Below are 25,634 nucleotides of genomic sequence, written 5' to 3' on the forward strand. Positions count from 1 at the left end.
TTTTGGTCCAAGATCTGATAAATTATTTATTTCGTAAAATTTGGTCCTTATTACCCAAAAACATGTCACAAAGGAAATTTGTTTTACTGCCTAAAAAGATTTTTCCACAAAACTAAATAAAACATGAACTTTTGAAACGTTTTATTTTTTTGGTTTTCCCCACCCACTTCTGCAATGCGGAAGACCCTTAAAACAAAAGTTACGCGAACTGAAGCTCACGCTCAAAACATTTATCAAAAAAAATAACAAAAGTACACATGTAAATCAATTAACACATATAATTTGATGGACATGTTGTATTTTTATCGAACATAAGAAATCCAGATGTGAACATAGCTAACGTCGTATATCAATATATATCGGAGACATATCACGACACATACCATATGCCATAAAGCATCAGAGGAAGTTTTTTTTCAAATGACAAAGATAAATGGGATAAAAACTAGCTGAGGTAATGCCTTAACTCATCATAAAATGTGTGAAAGTGGCACAGGAAGATAATTGTTTATTTCAATATATTCTGTTTGACAACTTTATGGGATTCTGACGTCTAAATAATTTGTCATAATAACTACCGTATTTCTAACATCTGGGATACTTATCGAAATGTTTCTCTTTCACTAATCCCAAAGCAAAGAATAACAGAAGGAATTCCGTACATTTCAATTAATGGCAAATCATGTTAAGGCTATGGAAACAATGAATATTTGTTTTGTAATAATAAAATAAACATCTTAATGGAGAAATGGAGGGCCATTTATCAAAATATGAATATATCACGCCGTCTGAACATGTCATTGGCCGATTTGTTCGTTTAACGATAGCCCCAAACAGCTGTCCTGTCGGCGTTTTACCTATTAGACTAAACTGAGGTTTTAATGCATACGGACCTCCTCGGCCAATTTTATCGAAAACAACTTCGGATGTATATGGACGATTTACATACTCAGAAATCGGTATGTTTAAGTCCGCTGCAAGTAGATCGCGTAGCAATTTATTTAAGTAGTCACGCTGACCACGAAGAAAGGTAGTGTTTATGTTTGGTTATCTCAAAAATTATGTCGGCGACGGGCTGCGCCAACCCAGCCGAATTAATTGTTAAGAAGGCAAATAAACACTTACTATAACTTTGTATAAATCTACGACTGGCGGTTCTTAAATTTTTTTTCCTTACGTTTGCATTGTTGATATGAATATTATCAGTAAGATGAATAGCAGGATTTGCACTCCGTTGCTGTACACGAATAACTAGCGGATTAAGATGGGGATACACCCGACGCGCGTCCACTCTTATATCATCCATTTCTTTTTTATTTCAATATGGGATAAAAGAGGTAATATTATACGCTCAAAATGCACAATTCCTTACTATAAATTGTTAAAATTTTATTGATCATGGCCTTTGCCCCCCCCCCCCCCACCATGCAAACAGTTAATGCCATAAACTTTCGATTCTGAAGGAGCGGCGCGCGTCAAAAGGTTGCGCCCCTAAGTTACGCTCCCTCCAACGTCAATTCTTGGATCCGTCCCTGCGAATTCCTGGTATTTTCTGCGATTAGCTTTATCGGAAATGATTGATTGAAAAACATACTATATTCCTTGAAAGAAAACTCTCTATCTCGATTATCATTATTCGTTTTCATGCTGTTTGGATTCAAATAATCTCGTTTTTTGATTCCAGTTATCGTTGAGTTGCGTCATTTCAGTATATTGAGATAGAAAGTCATTTTTATTGCAGCTTCTGCAGTTATTAATTGGTTTTACATGAAATCATACTTGAAGAAGGACTGATATAAGACTCATTAGTTCAGTTAGCATTTAAAAATGTCGGTTCATGAAGAACCTGTGTGTGGTGTTTACAGATAAAAACTCTCGTTTAAAAGATTTGAAGACAATGAAGTAATGGGAAAACGTTTAAGTAATTAATGTAATCTTTTCGGCGGAAATTTATCGAGATATCGCTCTGCCTTGGAAACGTAAGATACAGTGTTCGAGATTGCATTATTTCAAATGGGATCGCATTCTGAACCTCGGTCAATTTTCCATCAAAAACAACCTCGAATGTATATGGACGGTTTACAATGTCAGAAATATTTACAGTTTAACTACGCTGCAAGTAGATCGCGTAGTAATTTCAATAGAGCAGTTACACTAAATGACTTTACTCTTGGGAATCTTAAATATTTATGCAATTATCATAATACACTTTACTACACTTGGTTGTCCCGTGCCGTTATACTTATGCCGCTGAAATTCATATAACATTCAATGATTATATTACTTCTGAAGTAAAGTGTGTCAATTGAAACGGTCCAATGTTGTCTGTTCTGGAGAAGTAAAAGAGAAAATAAATCGAGCTAGGTTTGTACCGCAGGATCAGCTTGTTTATATTTCCGGGCTTCAACTTGATATTGAGCTAGGTTTGTACCGCAGGATCAGCTTGTTTATATTTCCGGGCTTCAACTTAATATTGTGTTAGGTTTGTACCGCAGGACCAGCTTGTTTATATTTCCGGGCCTCAACTTGATATTGTGTTAGGTTTGTACCGCAGGATCAGCTTGTTTATATTTCCGGGCTTCAACTTAATATTGAGCAAGGTTTGTACCGCAGGATCAGCTTGTTTATATTTCCGGGCTTCAACATGATATTGAGCTAGGTTTGTACCGCAGGATCAGCTTGTTTATATTTCCGGGCTTCAACATGATATTGAGCTAGGTTTGTACCTCAGGACCAGCTTGTTTATATTTCCGGGCTTCAACTTAATATTGAGCAAGGTTTGTACCGCAGGATCAGCTTGTTTATATTTCCGGGCCTCAACTTGATATTGTGTTAGGTTTGTACCGCAGGATCAGCTTGTTTATAATTCCGGGCTTCAACTTGATATTGAGCTAGGTTTGTACCGCAGGATCAGCTTGTTTATATTTCCGGGCTTCAACTTGATATTGAACTAGGTTTGTACCGCAGGATCAGCTTGTTTATAATTCCGGGCTTCAACATGATATTGAGCTAGGTTTGTACCGCAGGATCAGCTTGTTTATATTTCCGGGCTTCAACTTGATATTGAGCTAGGTTTGTACCTCAGGATCAGCTTGTTTATATTTCCGGGCTTCAACTTGATATTGAGCTAGGTTTGTACCGCAGGATCAGCTTGTTTATAATTCCGGGCTTCAACTTGATATTGAGCTAGGTTTGTACCGCAGTATCAGCTTGTTTATATTTCCGGGATTCAACTTGATATTGAGCAAGGTTTGTACCGCAGGACCAGCTTGTTTATAATTCCGGGCCTCAACTTGATATTGAGTTAGGTTTGAACCGCAGGATCAGCTTGTTTATATTTCCGGGCTTCAACATGATATTGAGCTAGAATTGTACTGTAGGATCAGCTTGTTTATATTTCCGGGCTTCAACTTGATATTGAGTTAGTGTTGTACCTCAGGACCAGCTTGTTTATATTTCCGGGCTTCAACATGATATTGAGTTAGGTTTGTACCGCAGGATCAGCTTGTTTATATTTGCGGGCTTCAACTTGATATTGAGCTAGGTTTGTACCGCAGTATCAGCTTGTTTATATTTCCGGGGTTCAACTTGATATTGAGCAAGGTTTGTACCGCAGGATCAGCTTGTTTATATTTCCGGGATGCAACTTGATATTGAGCTAGGTTTGTACGGCAGTATCAGCTTGTTTATATTTCCGGGATTCAACTTGATATTGAGCAAGGTTTGTACCGCAGGATCAGCTTGTTTATATTTCCGGGCTTCAACATGATATTGAGCTAGGTTTGTACCGCAGGATCAGCTTGTTTATATTTCCGGGATTCAACTTGATATTGAGCAAGGTTTGTACCGCAGGATCAGCTTGTTTATATTTCCGGGCTTCAACATGATATTGAGCTAGGTTTGTACCGCAGGATCAGCTTGTTTGTACCACAGAATCAGCTTGTTTGTACCACAGAATCAGCTTGTTTTTAATTCCGGAATTCAACTTTACATAAAGCTATGTTTGTACCGGAGGCTACCTTTGGAAAACCATAATGTTCATAATTTCTGGTTTTAACTTCATAGTAAAATAATTTAAGATGTGAAAAACCGGACTGTTTATAATTTCAAGCTTTCAACTTTATAAATCAAGATATCCGCTGAAATAGTCCATTGACTTATCTTGCTATTGTTCACTTTGAATGATACTGGATCAATTCAAATTCAATTTCAGAGATTTTTAATCAACAAGAACTGTAATAGTATAGGCCTTGATCAAAGTAACCAGTTTAACACCTAGTGAGTTTGTTGTTTTCTCTGATCGCCCCAAGGAGGTAGCGCCAACATTAATTGTTTATAGGTCCGTGAAAACGGTATTTAAATAGAAATGTGTTCCAAGTCGTTCCTTGTGTGTCTGTCGCTTCGTTAATGTAAGTGTTTGATCTTGGTGCCTTAAAATAGTTACTACTGTTAGCAAATCGTACTTGCCACTTAGATAAACAAAGCTTGGTGAGGCTTATAGTTTTGTTTTAAAATTTTTGATAATATCGGGACAAGTGTGAGGTTATGGCCGGGCCTCCAGGAGACTCGTGTTCCAGTGAACTCGTGTTTCACTGGCCTTTCCAAGGGACAAGTGAGTGTGAGGTTATGGCCGGGCCTCCAGGAGACTCGTGTTCCAGTGAACTCGTGTTTCACTGACTGTTCCAAGGCAGCGATACCATCATTTACCAGTAAAGCTATTGTGATGCGTGTGTAGTCTGTTCGTGGTATTTGTATTTGTGTGTATGTGATGTTTACACGTTTGTGTCTCCTAACATGGTTTATTGTTGCTTTTTACTACTGGGCTTGTCCCTGTACATAACATTGTATAATCGGCCAGAATGTCATTTTGCACTGAAGAAACAGTGAATGAGAACCGCTTTAATGCACCGCAGTCACTTTAAACAAAGAGTTTAGTTTGTTAAGGCACAGGTTTTGCGAGCGTAATTTGAGCTATGATTTAATTCGCCGTTTAAATTGAAACAAATGCAACGTCTCAGCAGCAGTTAGTTACACGTGATACGTTGAATAATACGCCGAATCGCTGACAGATGCAGTCGGTGTCTTTTAAGTGTGATGTCAACTGACAGGCTCTAGATGTTGTACTTTATTCCAAATCCACTTTGCAGATTTCGGGGGAACTTGAAAACCTTGAAATGCTAAGTTCATTCGCAAACAATAGTAGTTTCGGGCGGCTGGACTTGACGATGAAGTTGCCATTGTACATTATACATAAGCCCTGACTCTCCAAGGATTATACGTGTTCAGAGGGAGTCCAGAAGGACAGAACATATTCAAATCGTATACCGCGAAATGTCCTTTTACTTAATGCATCTATTTCTAACAAATGACCCATTCTAAACCTGCTAATATTTCTGTCATTTACAAATGAGTCCATCATGATTAAATCAAAGTTTCGTCTAGACAATCTTTGCATTGTTGTCTTGGGACTTGACCCAAGCGTGCATTGAATTTGCCAGATGCCACACGGAATAACGTGAAACAGGATGGAATTTTTAAATCCAGAATTGTCAAATATTTGCATGGGAACAATTGCCGACAAAAACGCAATTAAGCTAGATGTCATTTGTCATTACGTATTTTAAAATTGAAATTGAAATTTTCAAAGTTCCCATGCAGAAAGGCTGGTTGTGATAACAGCAAATATTTGTTTTCACTTATGAAATGTTTTTGTAGGTTGTACAAGTGGTAATATGTGTTTAAAGCTGTGTAGAACCAAGAATTTTATGAATTTATGCATTTAAACGATATCAAACTTGGCTGTAATGTGTTTATCCTGATATCGTTTATAATGACAAATCTTGGAACATTTAAGGTTAAACGCATTTGTCTACAAATATTTTCAAAACGGAGCGACCCGTGGGAAGCCAGACTACGTTTAAAGTTTAAAACCTAGTTCCATGGTTACGAACAATCTAAGGACTGAGTTCAGATTCGGATTGACAAACTGCAAATCTTCACTTGATTGTACCTTTCCTTCTAGTTTAATACCGATGATGGAATTTTCTGAATTGTATTACTATTTGACAGTGTACAAGTATTTTCATTTCCCTTTGTATAACGAATGAAATAAAGATGATTATTTTATGAGTCTGAGTCAAAACTTGAACTTGAGATCGTTATACATTATGGACCCAAAAGTCTCGGTTTCATTAAGCCTGTTTCAAAGGCTGTAGAAGTACGTACTTTGATCAAAACAAACCATGTTTATATTTTATCCAGATAGCTTAGGACATTTGACACCAAATTGTCGCAACTTTATAAAAAACACATTGTAAATATTCATAAATTTCAGCTTCGCGATGTTTTCAAAACAGTCTTGGCTTTCAAATGTGAATAGAAAATACTCTAAAATTTCATACCGTTGTCGGTTGTGAAATTCAAAAATTCTACACATTTCATTGAGCTTTAGTTTGTGCTAGTAAAGAGAAATATCAAAAAGAATTAGTAGTAGCAGCAGCAGTAGTAGTAGAAGCAACAGTAGCAGAAGCAGCAGCAGCAATAGTAGTAGTAGTAGTACTAGTAGTAGTAGTAGTTGAACTAGTAGCACTAGTAGTAGTAAAAGTTGTAGTAGTAGTAGTAGTAGTTGTGGTAGTAGCAGTAGTAGTTGTAGTAGTAGTAGTAGTAGTAGTAGCAGCAGCAACAGTAGCAGCAGCAGTAGAAGTAGTAGTAGTAGCAGTAGTAATAGAAGTAGTAGCAGCAGCAGCAGCAGCAGCAGCAGCAGCAGCAGTAGCAGTAGCAGTAGCAGTAGCAGTAGTAGTAGTAGTAGTAGTAGTAGTAGTAGTAGTAGTAGTAGTAATAGAGTAGTAGTAGTAGTAGTAGTAGTAGTAATAGTGGTAGTGGTGTTGGTGGTGGTCATAGTAGGTGTTGTTGTTCATGGTGGTGGTTGTGTCTATGGTGGTGGTAGTGGTGGTGGTAGTAGTGGTAGTAGTAGTGGTCGTGGTCCACGGTGGTAGTGGTAGTAGTAGTAGTAGCAGCAGCAGCAGCAGCAGTAGCAGTAGCAGTAGTAGTAGTAGTAGTAGTAGTAGTAGTAGTAGTAGTAATAATAGAGTAGTAGTAGTAGTAGTAGTAGTAGTAGTAGTAGTAGTAATAGTGGTAGTGGTGTTGGTGGTGGTGATAGTAGGTGTTGTTGTTCATGGTGGTGGTTGTGTCTATGGTGGTGGTAGTGGTGGTGGTAGTAGTGGTAGTGGTAGTGGTCGTGGTCCACGGTGGTAGTGGTAGTAGTAGTAGTAGCAGCAGCAGCAGCAGCAGTAGCAGTAGCAGTAGTAATAGTAGTAGTAGTAGTAGTAGTAGTAGTAGTAGTAGTAGTAGTAGTAGTAGTAGTAGTAGTAGTAGTAGTAGTAGTAGTAGTAGTAGTAATGTTTTTTCCGTGGCACAGAGCCAAAATGGCACAAAACCAAAGTGGTTCAATCGAAGCACTATAACATTTTTCCTGTTATTTGCGAGTCGATTTTGCGTTCCATTAGAAGATACGAGGATGAAGTTCCATAAGTGTGTGTTAACAACACCCGATTTTAATGTCTTTAGGCGCCATTCAAAACGTTATCTACACAAATACTTTAACATTGAAACTTCATTGGGACTCAGCGGCAGAATTTACATTAGTGGTCTAACGATTGTCAGTACATCAACGGCCTATATAATTTGCGTGAGAAATATCCATGGAAATGCCATTTGATACATCAAAAAACACGAACACTCCGTTACAATTATTTTCTTTGTAGAATTGATAGTAAACTTATACAAGTTTTTTGTAAGGCCAATCTCAATTAATTGCTAGATTTTCATCCATTTTATTAATGCCGGTGTGTGGGGGGGGGGGGGGGCATCCATTGTTTTAATTGTGCCGGGGGGGATCATCCATTGTTTTAATTGTGCCGGTGGGGGACTTTTTTTAGATGACGTACCTGGACCGATACGCAAAATGCAGACCCTATTTCAACATTTTTATTTGAGAAAATAAAATTGAAGGGTCGGTGAAGAAATAAGGGAGGGCGGGGATGTAAATCTTGCAATGATTTTATAGTCGCCTAATGGTGAAATGAGCTTGTCCAGTAAATCATTAACTTAACTTAATTGGAACTCAGTGAACTTGTTGAGATGTTAGATTACTTCTACCTTACTTATCAAAGACTAAATTACGGATGTTGCTAAGATGTTTAGCGAGTTTCGTAAAAGTATGACTTTGCCTTTCAAATGTGATGATCTATTGGCTAATGATGCTTGAAGCTAGAGGACCGTCCAGAAAAAAAGTCACGAGACAGAATTGTGATTCAGATTATGTGATGCCCATTCATTTAGGATGTTAATATGGAAAATGTCTCTTTTTTCAGTAGGTAGTTAGGTAAGATTAGTTATCAGTGTCATCTATTATTCCAACACAAATGGTTCTAATCTACTACAACTAAAAGGCAAACGTTCCGCTTGCGATTAAAGAAGTTCACTCGATATGCATGCGCCGTAATTTGTCATCATACAATAATTATATAAGTCGTTATGGTGTAATACTATTTCGAAAGAAGTTTTGAATGTCTTCTGAAAACGTTATATCTTTTGGCATGTCAATGTATATTTTACATGCATTTTTCTTAGAATCGAACAGATGTTTCCATTACAATACCCCAGATTGTGCGCTTAAAAGCGAAGTTTTCATACTTTGAATTGACTCACCGATCGCCATGTATATATGAACACGAGGTATTTCTTGTCAAGGATTACGGTATTTTTGACCGATTTCAATGTATATTATTAATAATTGAATGCCTGAATTTAAATACAGTTATGTTTTATTCTGGCTAGTCAGTTTACCCGGTTAAAACAGTTATTTGGCAATATCACGACCTTGTTTTAGAGTTTTGTTTTGTAAATACCGGTACAAGTGCATTCACAAGAAAGGTTTATGATATAATAGAACGATCAACGAACTATGATTATCATGCCGTAGACCAGGATTCAAGGGTTAGAGTTGTATAGAGGTTGTGGGTTCGTTCCCCACTAAGGGTACCTTTGCAAGACCTCTCCAAACGGACACAAGCATTGTTTTTTTTCCCAGGAAACTACCGAGTGAGTTGTCAATTTTAACACACTTTTTTGTCAATCCAGAGGTCGCAAGTTCGATTCCCGGACGCACTACTAAAAAAGCATGTCTTCCGGGAGGGACGTTAAATAGGGCTCTCGTATGACACCGCTACACACTGGTGCATGTTGAAGAGCCAGGGTTGTTCTAACCAGGGTTACATTCTGTGTATGGAATATGCTCCAAAAACCTAAAATGACTAACAATGTTATTGGAGCACTCGCCGAATGGGCCTTGCCCGAGTGCGAGTATAGATGAGCTTACATACACCTCACTTGCAAGCTAAAACGAGATTTGAATAAACTTTACTGGATCATGTTTAAACTAAAGCCCACTGGGTTTGGCCCGTTAGTTTTCATTGTTTTATTATATTTGAAAACAATAACAACAACATAGTAGTCGTGCTGCTCAGAGAAACATTATGTTTCAACATGTTATCTAAGCTGCCGACTAGAAGATATATCGCTTTGTCAAAACAGTCATGTCAAAAATATCACCGATAAAATTGTTGTCCTTATCAATGGATTTGCAGCAACAAGTGCGTTGCGGACACAATTTGTGTGCGATATATCGTGCTCCAGCATTGAGTATGCATCAGAAGTACTTGAATTTGACGAAACAACGTTTTTTTTATGAAACTCATGGGTACACTTATTGCGCCATTGTGTGTCACGTGTGTAAAATGTACTAAACTTCATAAAAAAACTCATTAGGCACGCTCTGAATTTAAAGACAGCTCAGGAGTGTATCCAGGATTCGACGTAAGATGCGGCGTAACTTAGGGGCGTAACATTTTGACTTCCGCCCCACCCTCAGAGCCGATTTGTTTTTGGTTTAAGGGGGTTGGGGGTTGAAAAAAAAAACAATTTCTAGTTAAAATGGTGCATTTTGGGCCTATTTTCTTATTTTTTTTCTCCATTATTGAAATAAAAGTAAAAGTTCGCCCAAACTCCCTGGATTCGCTCGTGAAGACGATGTCATAGAAACTAGTATTACTATTATATTCTATCATTATTATTTAAGTTGTATATAGATTTCCTTAATATGTTGTTGTTATTATTGTTGTTGTTGTTGTTGAGTTAATATCTCCCCGCGCCCTATGATGGCTGCATTATGGCTTGAACTTTTCCTTAATATGCTTCAAATCTACCTACATAGCTGTACATGTCATATGTATGTTTATTTCATATCAGGAGGAAATTCAGATTTTGAATTAATTTGGTTTGCGAGTTATGTTGTTGTCTTGCCTTGTTGTTGTTGTTGTTATTGTTGTTGTTGTTGAGTCTATATCTCCCCGCGCCCTATGATGGCTGCATTATGGCTTGAACTTTTCCTTAATATGCTTCAAATCTACCTTCATAGCTGTACATGTCATATGTATGTTTATTTCATATCAGGAGGAAATTCAGATTGTTTTGGTTTGCGAGTTATGTTGTTGTCTTGCCATCAGCAAATATAGCAGCTTGTTAAAATAGTGCAAACATATTGAACGATACCGGATCCATTTTGTGACCGATATTTGTTACAAAAATTGCCAATGGTTACATTTCTTGTCCTTGCTTCAAGTATTTCTACAAAGTCTCCTTACACTGGTATTGCAGAAGTGCTATAACAAACAGTAGACTTGTTAACGGCGCTATTCACTTTGTTTTTATTATCAGTGCATTGAAATCATAGCCTTTTACAGAAGATTCTCGCTAACATAAGTGGTCCAAAGCAATTGAAGCACAATCCAATTGACTTTGTAAGTGGCCGTCAATGTTTGTTTGGTATTTACAAACCCTAATGCTCCTCCAGACCTCACTGTCAATAAATCTTTCACGATCAATTTCTAACAATTATTTCATCTAAAAGCGTTCTTGTGAATCACATACAAGTTATTGATGAACAAACGGAACCCAAAAGATGGCATTGTTTAAATACCGCTATATTAAATTCTCGGCCTAGCGGATCGACTAACTCCAACTTAATTACAGAGAGTCAAACCTCTAAAATCCTTCTGGAAGTGTCAGAATGCACGCCCCTGGAAAGGTGAGTCTGGAATCAATGAGCCTCTATTGTAATCGTTGTTTTCCCATGCAAGCAGACCGACCAACGGTGAGCTGAACACTCGCGATATGAAACTGATAAATGGCGTTCGCGATGAAAGGATTATACAATTTGAAATCTATTGCTTATTAATTGCTGCTAAAATGATTAATATGCGCATATTAAGAAACAAAGATGGCTTGGAGGATCAATACCAATAATAAGCATGCATGCCAATAAACGAAATCAAATACCTGAAATTTTCCTCAGTACAAAAGCCACTTTGTTTTTAAGATTAATTGGGATGACCAACTTGTCATTTATTTGTTAATTCAAAATTCAAAGATTAATTCATGTCGGAAACATGCTTTGGAAATCATTAGAATGTTGTGTAATGTACAGTCATTTATAAAGGAAAACAATATTGAATTAAGTCTGTTCAATAATACAATACCAGCGCATCAGTCAAAACCTTTCATGTTCTTTAAAGGCCCATAGATGTACAGAGCGACACAAGACAATGGACACAGATTACATAAATATTCATTATGATCTTGTTATCAATAAAGTTGGAGTTTCCGCCTTCGATTCCTGAACCATTATACCTTCATTATGATCTTGTTATCAATAAAGTTGGAGTTTCGGCCTTCGATTCCTGAAACCTTATACCTTCATTATGATCTTGTTATCAATAAAGTTGGAGTTTCGGCCTTCGATTCCTGAAACCTTATACCTTCATTATGATCTTGTTATCAATAAAGTTGGAGTTTCGGCCTTCGATTCCTAAAACCTTATACCTTCATTATGATCTTGTTATCAATAAAGTTGGAGTTTCGGCCTTCGATTCCTGAACCCTTATACCTTGTTTCTGTCATAAAACAATGAAACTTACAGGGACAAACCCCAGTGTGTGTATACCACGTGATAAATTGCGTCATAAATGCTACGCCGGAAGGCAATACATGTATTTTGCATCTAATGAAGACTTTAAACAAAGATATAAACTTTTCTATTTTTCACTATTTTAAATGAAACATAGCGCAGTCTACGCCGCTTACGGAGCCACGCCTTCGGTCTTTCACCAGAGTTGATTGAGAGTGTAGTTACTTAAAACACTTCGACAAACCTTTTCACAATATGGCCGTCTGACGGAGCACTGTCAAAACATTATTTTGGAAACAGGTTTGTGGAAGTGTTTGATGAAACTAATCACCTTTTCAAACTCCACAAATTTAACGAAGGCGGGGCTCTTTAAGCGACATATACTGCCCTTTGTTTCAATTAAAATGATGTCGTAAAAGAAAGGTTATCTTTGATTGAAGTCTTTATTAGCATTTATGACGTAATTAAGCAAGTGGTATACACACACTGAACCCAGTAGTCGCAAATTGAAATATAAACCACTGTTTATAGGCACAAGGTCAAGGACAAACGTCACTAAAGGAGAGAAGCAAATGTAAATACAAACGGACCACAGACGTATAAAAAAACTTTATCAATAAAATTTATTTCGATATAACTCATTTAATTTGAATAAATGACATTTTTCAATTTCCATCCTGGTTTGTCAATTACTCGAAACAAATGAACTCAACTCATACTTTTAAGAGAGTACTCATAAATGATGATATTACCGCCCTGTTACCATTGTGGGGGAACGGACACCGGATATAGCTAAAAAAGTGATAAGTCGATAAGCGTTTGATTTTGACATATGGAAAGTTTTCTATCATATTTTGTATTTTATGGTTAAAAACATTATCAAAATCGAAGAGTTTCGAATATTTTGATCCTGTGCAATATACGACTATGATGGAAATGTGTCTCCTCTTTTGTATAATAGCCCAACTCTCGCCGAAAGTTATATGAACGCTCACAAACGTTAATCTATATGATACGATTTCAAACATAAATCAACAAATTGAAAATAAAAATAAAAACTGAATCGAGCGATTTCATTGTAATTACATTATCTAGAAATGTGTAAGATATCAATACGACATGTTTTGTTGTTACGGAGATATTCATACTTTTTAATGCCCTGGCGGTGTACTGGGGATATATGAAGCAAATAAATAACTGCACAGGGGATAGCTATTAAGTGGACTGAGGATGGTAACGATGTATTTAGAATAACGAGACTGTGATAATGATTACGGCCATTTACCTATACGCGAGCTCGAGGGAAATTGTTTGATGTTGTTCATATCGAAGGATGAGAGCAAAAAAAATGTTGCTGTTTTTTTGTATCTGTATGGACTTAAAACTGTTTCATTCATACAGATTAGTTAACCATGATGTGTTTTTCACAAGCATCAACGTTCGTGTCGCAAATATCTAAATATTTGAAATACGCCGGTAATCTGATTTATTGAGGAACACAAAACATATGGCCGTATAATTTATGTGGTGTTTGCTATTCATATATATGGTATTGCTTTGTAAATCAAGTAGGTACGTATTTGCACACAGAATGTCATCAGTAGGGAATGAGATATTGTGATCAAATTTGGAACACGTGAAGCTTTTTTTCTAAGCTTAGGTCGATGTTGCTATTACTTAGAACAGAATAATGGCCTCTGCTCGTTTACTTCAGTGAGAAAGTATGTATTATGACCAACCCTAATATTTAAGCAGCTTGCATATATACGTTCATTTAGGAGAGCATGGATCAAACTCACTGTTAACTTAAGTTTGCTAAATGATTTCTTATCAATTTGTACTATCACTTTTTGCAGATTATATGAAAGTTCGAAATAGACATACATGTATATAGTATATTAACAGTGTTACTATCAATGTTTGTCCCATTTTACATGTTATCACAAGGACACATTTCTCAACTTTGAAACTATCCTCATGACATTATACTGCTATCCCCTGTACAGTACTGTGAACATTTTTAAGGGCATATCTTTAACAGTTTAAAAGTCACATTGCCAGTTTTTACAATAAAAAAGTTGAGCTTATGCTTGTGAAATCCTTCGATTCCGTTTTTTTATTTATTCGATATATTTCCTAAAAATAACAATACTTGTCGAAATTCTGTAAGTTTTCAGGTGATCATCTCAGATTTGAAGAAACATTTTTCGAGGTCTGCTAAATCGTGAGCCCTTTAAAGTACATATAGACCAAATTTAGCAATTTAGTTCAAACACGTGTTTCATTTGTGGATACCTTAGATATGCGTTAACACAGCAAGATCTTACCTCTGGTAAAGAAAAACAACTGCATAATTGTGTCTTTACTTATCACTTTTTGAGCTATATCCGGTGTCCGTTCCCCCACAGTGTCAGTGAAATATAAGTTCACTGGAACAAGTTTTACTAGCAGTAATAACTATTTCAGGTATGAAGACCAAAACCTTACATAGACGAAACGAGATAAAAACACACAATAAACAACTAAGAATACATTGCTATTAAAACATTGTTATGAATAAATGTTGTTGTTTTTTTCTCATTATTTAATTCCTAGAATGTTTTACATCAATTAGTTAATGAATACTTGTTTGTGTTACCGCTCTGGAGCTGTCAGTGAAAACAGTGAAAACAGAAAGCTTATTAAGTGTTAAGCTCTTAATCTTCAGCCAAGGTGGTTGACGTGTAAGTCTTTTATGTTTTATCAGATTAAATGTCATATTGTAGAGAAATTAAAATCAAATTACATGCATTCTGCATGCAGTTTAAAGATACCATTATTTGTTTTTCTTTCTTACAGATGATATATCAGGGCATGGAATGAGCATAAAAGTCTGCGGTGTAGATAAGTTTGCTGGTTGTAGAGCTTTAAAGATGCACTCTCACAGATTGACCATTTTTACAACTTTTTTATCTTGGAAAGTGCATTTTTTGCGTAGATATCTGCAAACCAATGATATAAGGTTGCTGACAAAAAATAAGATCGTAGATTTGTATATTTCCGTTCGAAAATTGATGTTTTATGGCTTTAACCGTTACTAACGGTTTAACAAATATGCATAAAATATCAATTTTTGAACTTAAATATAAAAATCTGCGATCTGATTTTTTGTCAGCAGTCTTATATAACTGGTTTCCATGGATGTTCTCGAAAATTGACTCGTTCCAAGACAAAAAAATAAAAAAAAATTGTCAAAACGTTCAATCTGTGAGAGTGCAGGCGCCAGTGCTGTCACTACTCAAGTCAAATCTGAATCTCAATCTCAACGATTTTCAATGGCTGAATGTTTTAGGTTTTCTGAAAACTTATATTTTCTCATGAAATTTGTTGATAAATATTTGGTAATCAATATTTCAAAGAAAACTTCTTCTACAGCCAAGAGATCCTACTTGAATAATTGTGAAAATCAGTGAGTTGTACTCAATTTATTTGTTTCAGTTGACTATTTTTCCTTTGGATTCTTGACCAAAGTGTTTAATGCAAATATTGTATGAGGGAATGCGCTTCACAAGTGTAACCAAAGATAATGTTTGAGTTGTAACTCTAATGACAACGCAGATGAATATAATTTTATTTGTGTTTGTAAATCCTTTAGCAATTTAAGAAAGAAATATATCAACAATTGTTACTTTATAAGACCTTCTGTATTTAAATATAAGCAGCTGTTGAAATCTAACAATAGAGCTGAACTGATTAACTTATGTCTGTTTGTTAAAAATGCTCTCAAAGAAAGATCCGCTTTGATTAATGTTAGAACATAATTCTATTTAATGTTCATCCTCTGATATATATATATAAATAGTTATATATATATATATATAGTTAAAAATTAGTTTATTCAATTTAATTACTTAGAAGTATTGAATACTTTTGTACACATATATTTGTATATATATATATATATACTCATTTGTTTGCATTATCTGTTACTTTACATACACGTTGACATTATGTGTTATATCATTATGTGTTGTTGACGATGTACATTGTACAAGTCAAAATAAATTGTCTGTCTGTCTGTCTGTCTGTCTGTAAACACGTATACGTGTGTTAATAACTGCTGGTGTTGTGTAATATAATGAATCCACTCTACAGATCAACCAGCTTACATAGTATTCCCTTTTTATTCCAATATCATTTATAAAAAACAAAATATCGATAAAATATGTACATATGTTATTACGTACGTCATGTCAATAAGTTGAAATGATAATTAAAGATGCACTCTTACTCCCAAATAAGTTATACTATAATTAATACATTTTTTTTGTTTTTAATTTACCAAAGGAATAAATAAATATCTAAAACAATGGTTCTTATGAAGGATACTACCATAGGATACCGTGTTGAATTTGAAAGGAAATTGCAGAAAACACGGTATTTCTACCTCATGACACTATAGTAGATTCACTGGCACCGGATTTGTAAACTTAATAAAAAAAAATTAAAATAAAAAAACAATTTTTAGTAAGGAATTATAAGATTTTTTTTTTATTTAAAAAAAAAATGATGAAGTTTGAAAATCCGGTGCCAGTGAGTAGATCACTGTAAATCTTTTTGCATTCACAAGTCTTTTAATATTTGTGCGTTTTCAGCTATTAAATACACAGTTACAATCTTGTTATCAGTAATTAATATTTTCCATAAATGCATTATTTAGTAAGTAGTTTATGGTTCATCGCTGAAAAATTATATTTGTTATATATGTGTATATATTGATTTTAAATAAGAGCGCCACTTTAAGCCTGCAAATGCTTTCAATGATTAATAATTTATTGGCATCCTTAATACGCTCGGTTGTGAACAGTGCATGATCTGGTTAAGTTAACCATTGGAAGATATGAGTGCATTTCATGTTTTGCTATATTTTTCCAACAGCTAATAACATGCAATCAATAAATTTGAAATAAATTAAAGGAAGAAATAAGGTTATTTAAGTGTGTTCTCATACGATATCCCACATGACGAAACGGCTAAATTGGATGTACTTGTAATTGTGTTTTTTTATATAAAAAAGAGAATGCTTCATCAATAAGAATTGCCAAATCAACGTTTTTATTAAACGGAATATGAATACATGTTTTGGGATGTTATGTTGTTAAGAAATTGACAAATAATAAAATGTTTAAATAAATGATTTTTTTTATTATTATTTTTACTTCATTACACACCACTTGTCAAAATAAATTATGATGTTATTTTCTTCTGTTAAAATAGTTCTTCCAATGTTTTGTTAACAATAACATCGGACCTCAATGTTAGATATGACCGCGTATGTTCATTCTATTATCAACTAAGTACACTATTCCTGGGAAACAGGCGAACTAAATCTGCAGTGAATCTGCGCTCTCACATCCAGGGTTCATTTATAAATGTGGCAAGAAGCATTCACAGCCATTTACATTAGCCAGGATATATTGAATGATTATACTGAAAAAAAAACACTAAAAAAATGAGAACAAGTCCTGTACAGTTTGACGTACATAAAAGTCTCAAAGCAAGTCCAATCGTTATTTGTCCTTTTAATACCTCTGAATTCGAAATTCTACGCCGTAATGTGAAATCATTATCGCGTATATACCTGCAAATGCTTTACATCTTCATGTGCAAAATACTTGCTAAACATATCTGTGACTGGTCGCGAAAATACTAAATCTCATATAAGCCATGTATGCTATTATTTAAAACAGTTGCTAAAGATGGGTGTGATTCGAAACAAACTGCCTTCGTTCTAACAAAAAAATTCAATTATAACCCTAATTTTACGTTCTACAAACATTAGGACAAAACGAAAAAAAATCGTCCAATTTTACTTTTTTATTTTGATTTGAAATGATCTTGGGGGTGGGGTACCCCAAACACCCTTGCCATCACTTTAAACCAAAATAATTTCGGTTCAGAGGAAGGGGCGCAAGTCAAAAGGTTACGCCTCTAAGTTACCCCCCCCCCTCACCCAACGTCGCATCCGCCCGCCCCTGAACTGCATATATGACTGAATAAATGCGTTCTGCCTTCAGTGATGTTTAGATGTTTTGGATATCGCGTGTGTTAATTCTATTTTCAAAAAAATGTCTACTAATCCTAACGAACACGCAATCTAAATCTGCAGTTGCTTGGTTAATTAAGATACCCTGTGCCTGTTTTTTTATTTATCATAGATATTGAATTTTAAAGTCTGATACTGAAGTTCATCAGCGCCTTCAAATTTATCTGTTACTGCTCCTGGTACATCCATCATCAATTAGATGCTGATTATCCTTTATGAAACAGCCACGGTTTTGTCTGCTTTTAGTATCGTCATAAATTGTGTTGAGTATCCACCGAAACACGCTTTACAAATCACGGGTAATCATTTAGATGGACTTAGCCGTGACGACATCAGTGTTTTGAAATGCTGCCTGGCCAGAAGTGATACTGATTCTTTTACCCGTTCTTAATCGCTTTAAAAGAAACTCTTTTACCAAATTAAAAGTCTTTAGACAACTTCGAATTTCGAAGTAAAACAGTTTGAAGCAATTTCTGATGTCAATGATGTTGTCGGTCGTCTTTCAAACACTTTAACAATGGTCTTACCTCAAAAATCGATCAAGTTTTCAAATGATTCTTTGTATACATGTGCTATACAAATTCAGACGCTGGCTTGTTTAGTAAAGAATTATATCCTTGTTCGGCTATAGAAAACAACAGACTAATATTGTGCCTTGCTGTTACTGACCTTGAGGATGTTGGAGGTACGGCTGGTCCACCATTTTACAGTTCTCATCCGGGCTCTTTTCGTCTTTGTCACCCATTGTTCCTCCCTCTATCAGCCGATCTACACCATTACTGAAATGTACAAGTCACAATAACTAAACACATGCATCTTGGCTGTTAATTGGGCGTATTTTCCCCTTAATGTCTCTGCTATAGAATTTTAACACCAGATACAATTAAAAGCCTATGTTAAGCGATTCAATAAGGACCCGCCCCTCGTTTCCCCTTGGTACCACTCGATTCCCAGACAGTGCGCATGAGAGTTTTGCCATTTATGGTCACTAAGCCGGACAAGCGGGTCTCCTCCAGGTACTCCAGTTTCCCCCACGACACAAGACAAAAGTCTCACGCAACATCATGCCAACGACGATGACTTAGCATAAGTTGCAACATCATGCCAACGACGATGACTTAGCATAAGTTGCAACATCATGCCAACGACGATGACTTAGCGTAAGTTGCAACATCATGCCAACGACGATGACTTAGCATAAGTTGCAACATCATGCCAACGACGATGACTTAGCATAAGTTAATATATCTTTCTTCACAAAAGCGTAAGGGTATTTCTTTCTGCTTGCTCTTAATTTGCACGCTTTATTAAAGTAACCATTATGACGTCATAACCCGTGGACGGGACATATCTGTATATATTGAACTTCTATTGGTCCTATAGGAATTAAACTGTATCTGCACATGCAGAGTAAGTCATAGCTAGGCATATTGCAGCTGTTATTGTTTTTCAAACATTAGCCCAGATCAAAGTCAAAATCAGAAAATGATTGGGTATGACATACTATAGAAACAAAATAAACACATTCACTGTCAATTGCTTAATTAATTACTGTAATTAGTTTCATGGTATCCTAATGAGCCTCTTGTTTTATCTTTTGGGAGTTTTTGTTATCGGTTGAAGATATCTTTTAAGTAGGTTTAAGCCTTGTGTCTGCTATGGTTAATGTCTATGTAATTATGTCTAATGAAAGTTGATAATAAAAAAAAGTGTACTCTTATTACATATCATAACTATAAAGTAGTTTTTTACCTACCTTTATTAATTATACATACTATTTATCATACATACTTTTTATCAATGAGCTGGTGCTTATGATTTCTCAATATGATGTATGCATGGGAACAATTTTCTTCTTTCATTAAAATGAATTGAGTACAAGTACATTATTTTTCTGGAAATACAAGTGTTTACCAACAGGTGTTATATCATCTAAGTCATTGAAGTATGACGCTTGTCTTTGATCCCGATAAGCAGTATGATAATTATATGTTTTTTAAAACATTAATTGATTTATTTAAACTACAGGAATTTGATCTAAAATACTATTCCCTTTAATATTTTGCGCTCTCACATACCCGAACAAGAAACACTAACAGCTTTTGAATGAAAGGACTGGTGCATTAAAGCTAATTATCAATTGTGGTGTAAATGTAGTTTAAATATCTTTGCTTAAAAAACCAGTGCTTCAAGAGGGATTCAGCCACAGGATGAGGAGATGAACCTGGAATGGGTGTCTCTGACTTGTCAACATGCACCACTCATTCTCATCACAGAACCCCTCTTGCAGCACTGGAGACCTACTGCATCAAACTAATGATACAAAATACTAGAAAAGGCTTCTTATTACAATAAAGATTTAAATTATATCAATCAAGGCATTTAGTAAATACTTTTCTATTATTTCTCAAACTATTTTTTACAAAAGATAGGGACAGTAGGGCTTTTTCAAGAACAAGAGGGAACAGTAGGAGCCTAACCAAAATGTGGGAAAAAGTAGAAAAAGTAGGGCCCGATTGAAAGCCTGTTAATATAAGTAAATGAGTTGAAATCATAAGACATGTCCACTTACGTTGGAAGAACAAGAAAGTCCTTTCAAATTTTACAATACATTCATGGCAGTTCAAGGTTAGAAAGCTAGACATAGATAAGGTGTAAACAATATGACCATGCTTGGACAGGCAGAAAGGAAGCGGGATGGGTTGCTGGAGAAAAATCCACAGCAATGCTGCTTCGAAACATTCGGCGTTGGCATGGAAATGCAATGTCCTTCTGCGCAACTTCCGCCACACTTCCGGTATAAAGGTTACGTTAAAGTAACTAGGCAAAAGAAAAACGCCACAGAGTTCAGCCCCTTTGGCAATTTCTTGAAAATATTCAATTACTCAAGAGCTTGGTATAATAAATCGATTACTTTATCCTTCGTCTTAAAAGTTGTACATTTTATATATGAGCTCTCACATTTCCGGAGTTATTTATGGGACATTTACCCTAGCCAGTAGATATTGTATGATAATATAAATAAAAAATATGAGAAAAGACTAATGACGTCATACGTAATCGCCAAAAAGCAAGTCCATTAATTTATCATTTACATACCTGGAATTATATGCCCTAATCTTAAAACCAGTGCGGCATATATCTGCAAATGCCCTACATCTTTACATACAGGGCATAAGCTACATCCGTAGATGCAGGTTACTAACTACATCTTTAGATGCATGTACTAGCTACTGTAAGTACTGTTATAATAGACATGTCCTAAAGATGTGTTTGAATCAAACTAGAATACCTTCAATCTAACATTTAAACAATAATTACCCTTATTTACGTTATACAATCAAATGCGCTTCAAATATGACTAAGAAAAGGTTGCCTTCAGTGATGTGTGGACGTTTTGGACAATTAAACACAAGAAAAATGTACGTACAATATAATACTAGGGATGTGCGATATTATCGATATACCGATACATTGCAAAACGGAACAAAAACGATACGAATCGATACGTAGGAGCGACCATATTTATATGTTATATGACTTTTCATTCATTATTATCGCCATTGTATAACTATTGTATGTAAACAAACTTGCTCCACAACAAGGCTGCAACGCCAGCAAGGATGAAAAAATTATTACCAATATTAAAACGGCTAGACACCAGATGGTTCAAAAATCGGCAAATACAGTATTTCCGCAAAAAAGAGCCTAGAATTAATTGCCATTGTGACCTAGTAAGAGGCCGATACTCGAGTTAACAGGGATCAAATAATAAACTCAATAAAACAATATTCCCCTTTTAAAATTGCGCAAAATGGTTTCCCAGTTTAAATAATATCTGTTTATGAGTACAGATAAAATATACAGACACTATTTTCAATCTTACTGGGATTTACGTGGTAGACAACCCTAGTAAACTTTGAATTGGAAAAATGAGCAAAAACTGCGTAAGATGCAAGTGTCGTAATCGATGTGATACATCAGTAAGTAAGGTTCAATGCGTTGTACCCAACAATGTCAAGTTTAAAAAAAAAAAAATATTTTTATCATCTGGTGTCTAGCTCCTTAAAAGCTGCAGTCTCACAGATTAAACGTTTTGAAAACTTTTTTTTTATTTTTTGTCTTGGAACGAGCCAATGTTCGCGAAAGACTTCTGACAAAAATTAGATCGCAGACTTTTGTATAGATGTTCAAAAATTGATGTTTTATGCATTTTTAGGCCATAAAACATTCATTTTCGAACGGAAATATGACAATTTACATATGATTTTTTGTCAGCAATCTTATATCATTGGTTTACAAATATTAACGCAAAAATTTGCTGTTTCCAAGACAAAAAAATAAAAAAAAGTTGCAAAAATGGTAAATCTGTGACAGAGCAGCTTTATGTCATATTTACAGGTTATGAAAAAAGAAAGTTAAATAATGATGATGAGGACATGAAGAAAAGCAACATCAACATAAATTGCCATGTTTTCTACGAGTTATCACCATACGGCGATATACTCATGAAATATCTCCACATATCGCGATACGTGTTTGCCAATAATACCCAGTCCTAGATAAATCATAAGTTCTTTATAAAATGTATTACTTGGTGTTAGGTACTGTGTTAAGAAAACATTTTCAATGGAAAAAAAATATTTGCAATGCAGTAAATTATATCCTGTTTTTTGTTGCTGTCTCGATCATTAACGGAATTTAAGTTTTTAGTGACAATTAATATCAATCAACCGATTTTCTTCTACCTTTGGCGTTAGTTAAGCCGGAGTATATTCGATGTTGAAATATGCTTTTTTGACTATAAATGCTGCAATCTGAATGAACTGAATGTTTTGACAACTGTTTTTTTTATTTTTTGTCTTTGAACGAGCCAATTTATGCGAAAATGCATGTAAACTAGTGTTTTAAAAAATCAGATTGCAGATTTTCATTTTTAAGTTAAAAATAATGTTTTATGCATTTTTCTCAAACCGTTTGAAACGCTGTAGGCCATTGAAATTAATTTTCGAACAGAAATATGAAAATCTGTGATCTGATATTATGTCAGCAGTCTTATATCACTAGTTTGCAGATATCTTTGGCAAAAATTGGCTCATTCAAAGACAAACAAAAATATATATTTTTTTTATCAAATTGGTAAATCTGTGAGAGTGAGCTTTTGAATTGCATTATTCGATCTTATTTGCTTGACAGTGTCCAATGCTCTAGGTGGTATTCAATATTCATTTTAAAAATCTTATGGTCATACATCATTGAATTCTTTCAGTCTATTTGTCAGATATTACTATTAATAATTAATCCGATTAGCTATATCGTTCTTACATCTAATAAACATCAAAACTGAATACCAGCTCTGGCGCACGGAGAAATATGGAAAAGCTGTTACCATTGATTGACGAAGCCGCTGATGGTAGGAACACCCATTGTGTAAGATATATTATGACGAATAAACATCATGCTAAAGCAATTATGAACGGTAACTGTACTGTGTCCACTTTAAGAGAAAGAAAAACACAAAAAAAGTTGACTTGTTCTAAAGATTGAATTCATTGGAAAGGTGGCATTTAATAAATAATAAAACACTTATTGTGCCGAAATATAAGGAAATCATTTACAAGAGGTATTTAGAAACAATACTTATATTTGCTGCGGCGATTGGCGAACTATCACTCCTATTTGGACAAACCATGAAGCAAAACATTTCCAAAAGCTTACTTTTAAACAATATCCTCAAGTCTTAGACTTAGAGAGTAATGTTTCTGTTAGACCAAAAAGTTCTTTGTTTCCATAAACATCGAAAAAATAGTGTAGGAAGGTAGTTATACTTTCTTTTTTCCCTTCTGTTGGAGAACCGGGATTCTTTTCTATCACTATTGTAGAAAAAAAACTGAATACAAAATGGTGAAAATATAACAATTTCACTCAAAATAACACATTTTTTAGGGAATTACAAAAGAAAACACATCGACAAAAAAGAAGAAACAATAGGGTAGGTTGGTTGGTTCGGTGGAAAAAACACATTTTTAAGGCCTAATGTACGAGGGAAAATGTATGTCAAATAGCCTCTGGGTGTAAATTATGTTGTTGAATTAATATATGATTCCTTTTAATAGTAGATATATTTTATCAGATTTCTTCAAAGAAAATTGAATTCAAAACCACTTCTCAAAAACAAGAATGTAGTTTATTCATTTATTAAGTATGTGCCATTAATGAAACGTTATTTTTTATCTTTGATGGAATGATATGATTTACAAGAAATCATAAATAATACATAGCAATGCTTGAAAAACTCACAAACATTTCCTTTGGGCTATACACTTGAAATAAAAGTAAAGTGATCCCGATTATGTGTGCTTAGGCTGGATGCAAATTATTCAGTTCCTCATCGGTATATTTTGTTTTAATTTAGAAATTCATCATCTATATGCGAGTCATACTACAGAACAGTAAACACATATTTCTTAAATATTATACCTCACATAAATTTGTTCCTTTTTTGTATATATAAACTCAATCGGTCCGTACACCACGTTCTAGCACACCGGGTAGGCATTTCAAGACGTGATACTGAAGGAACTTCTTGACGTATGCAGTGAATATAAATTACTACGCGTCATGACGTCAGTAAACATCATCGCACGCGCTTTTTGGTGATACGTACAAAAATGCGCTTTCTATGTATTTTCTCCATAGAAAATGTAATTTATGTATGCTAGAAAAAATATCTATCATGTATGTCCGTTCCGGATAGAAAAATCCGACCCTCGGGCACGCTGCGTGGCCGGTAACTCGGCAAGCCTCGTAACCTGGCAACGCAGGTGCCCTCGGGTCGGATTTTTCTATCCGGAACAGGAACACATGACAGATATTATCAGTATTTTGATGAAAATCTATTTTTATGACGTCAGCCGTCCATATTATATTTTTGGCCGGTCCGGACCTCGCCAATAATATGGACCGCTGACGTCATACAATTGGTAATTGCGTTTCGCAACGGCGAAAACTTGTCGCAAAAACCATTAGCTTTGTTCAATAAAACACTTTTAAATCGCTTTAAAATAGTGAATTGTAATATAAAGGGTTCGGTATAATACAAGAAATGTAACACACAACTTCGGGCCATCTGGCATTATAAGGACCCGCCAGTCAGCCCCCGAAGGTGAATGGACCTCGGCTATATACACCTTCGGTGGCTGACTGGCCGGTCCTTACATATAATGTCATATGACCCTAAGTGGTGTGTTATACTTCTTAATTAACAGTTCATACGACACACATATTGATATAAGTAAAAAACGACCCATAATTATTGATAACCTTTAGCATATATATATTAGATTATCTCATACCACGGTAGTTTGATTTAAAAACATCATTACAAGTTGTAGCGTATCTTTTTTACTTTATATCACATATACTGTTCTACTAGTGGAAAAAATATAACATCAGAAATTTTTATCCTTTCCTGGGCTTTCCTGTTACGAAGACAAACAACAAAACAGACATTCTTTCGCTTAG

At 35.1% G+C, this 25,634-nt stretch overlaps 1 protein-coding gene across 1 annotated transcript in view; it reads right to left on the reverse strand.

Annotated features, from left to right (window-relative positions):
- Nucleotides 1–25,634, reverse strand: part of LOC128231628 (sodium-dependent dopamine transporter-like) — a 71,105-nt gene that overhangs the window by 35,304 nt on the left and 10,167 nt on the right. Inside the window, exon 2 of the mRNA XM_052944657.1 lies at nucleotides 18,780–18,889. Within this exon, the coding sequence (XP_052800617.1) occupies nucleotides 18,780–18,855 (76 nt within the window). The 5' untranslated portion in view covers nucleotides 18,856–18,889. The remainder of the gene's footprint in view (nucleotides 1–18,779; nucleotides 18,890–25,634) is intronic.

Source organism: Mya arenaria, chromosome 4 (assembly GCF_026914265.1).
Source record: "Mya arenaria isolate MELC-2E11 chromosome 4, ASM2691426v1".
NCBI lineage: Eukaryota > Metazoa > Mollusca > Bivalvia > Myida > Myidae > Mya > Mya arenaria.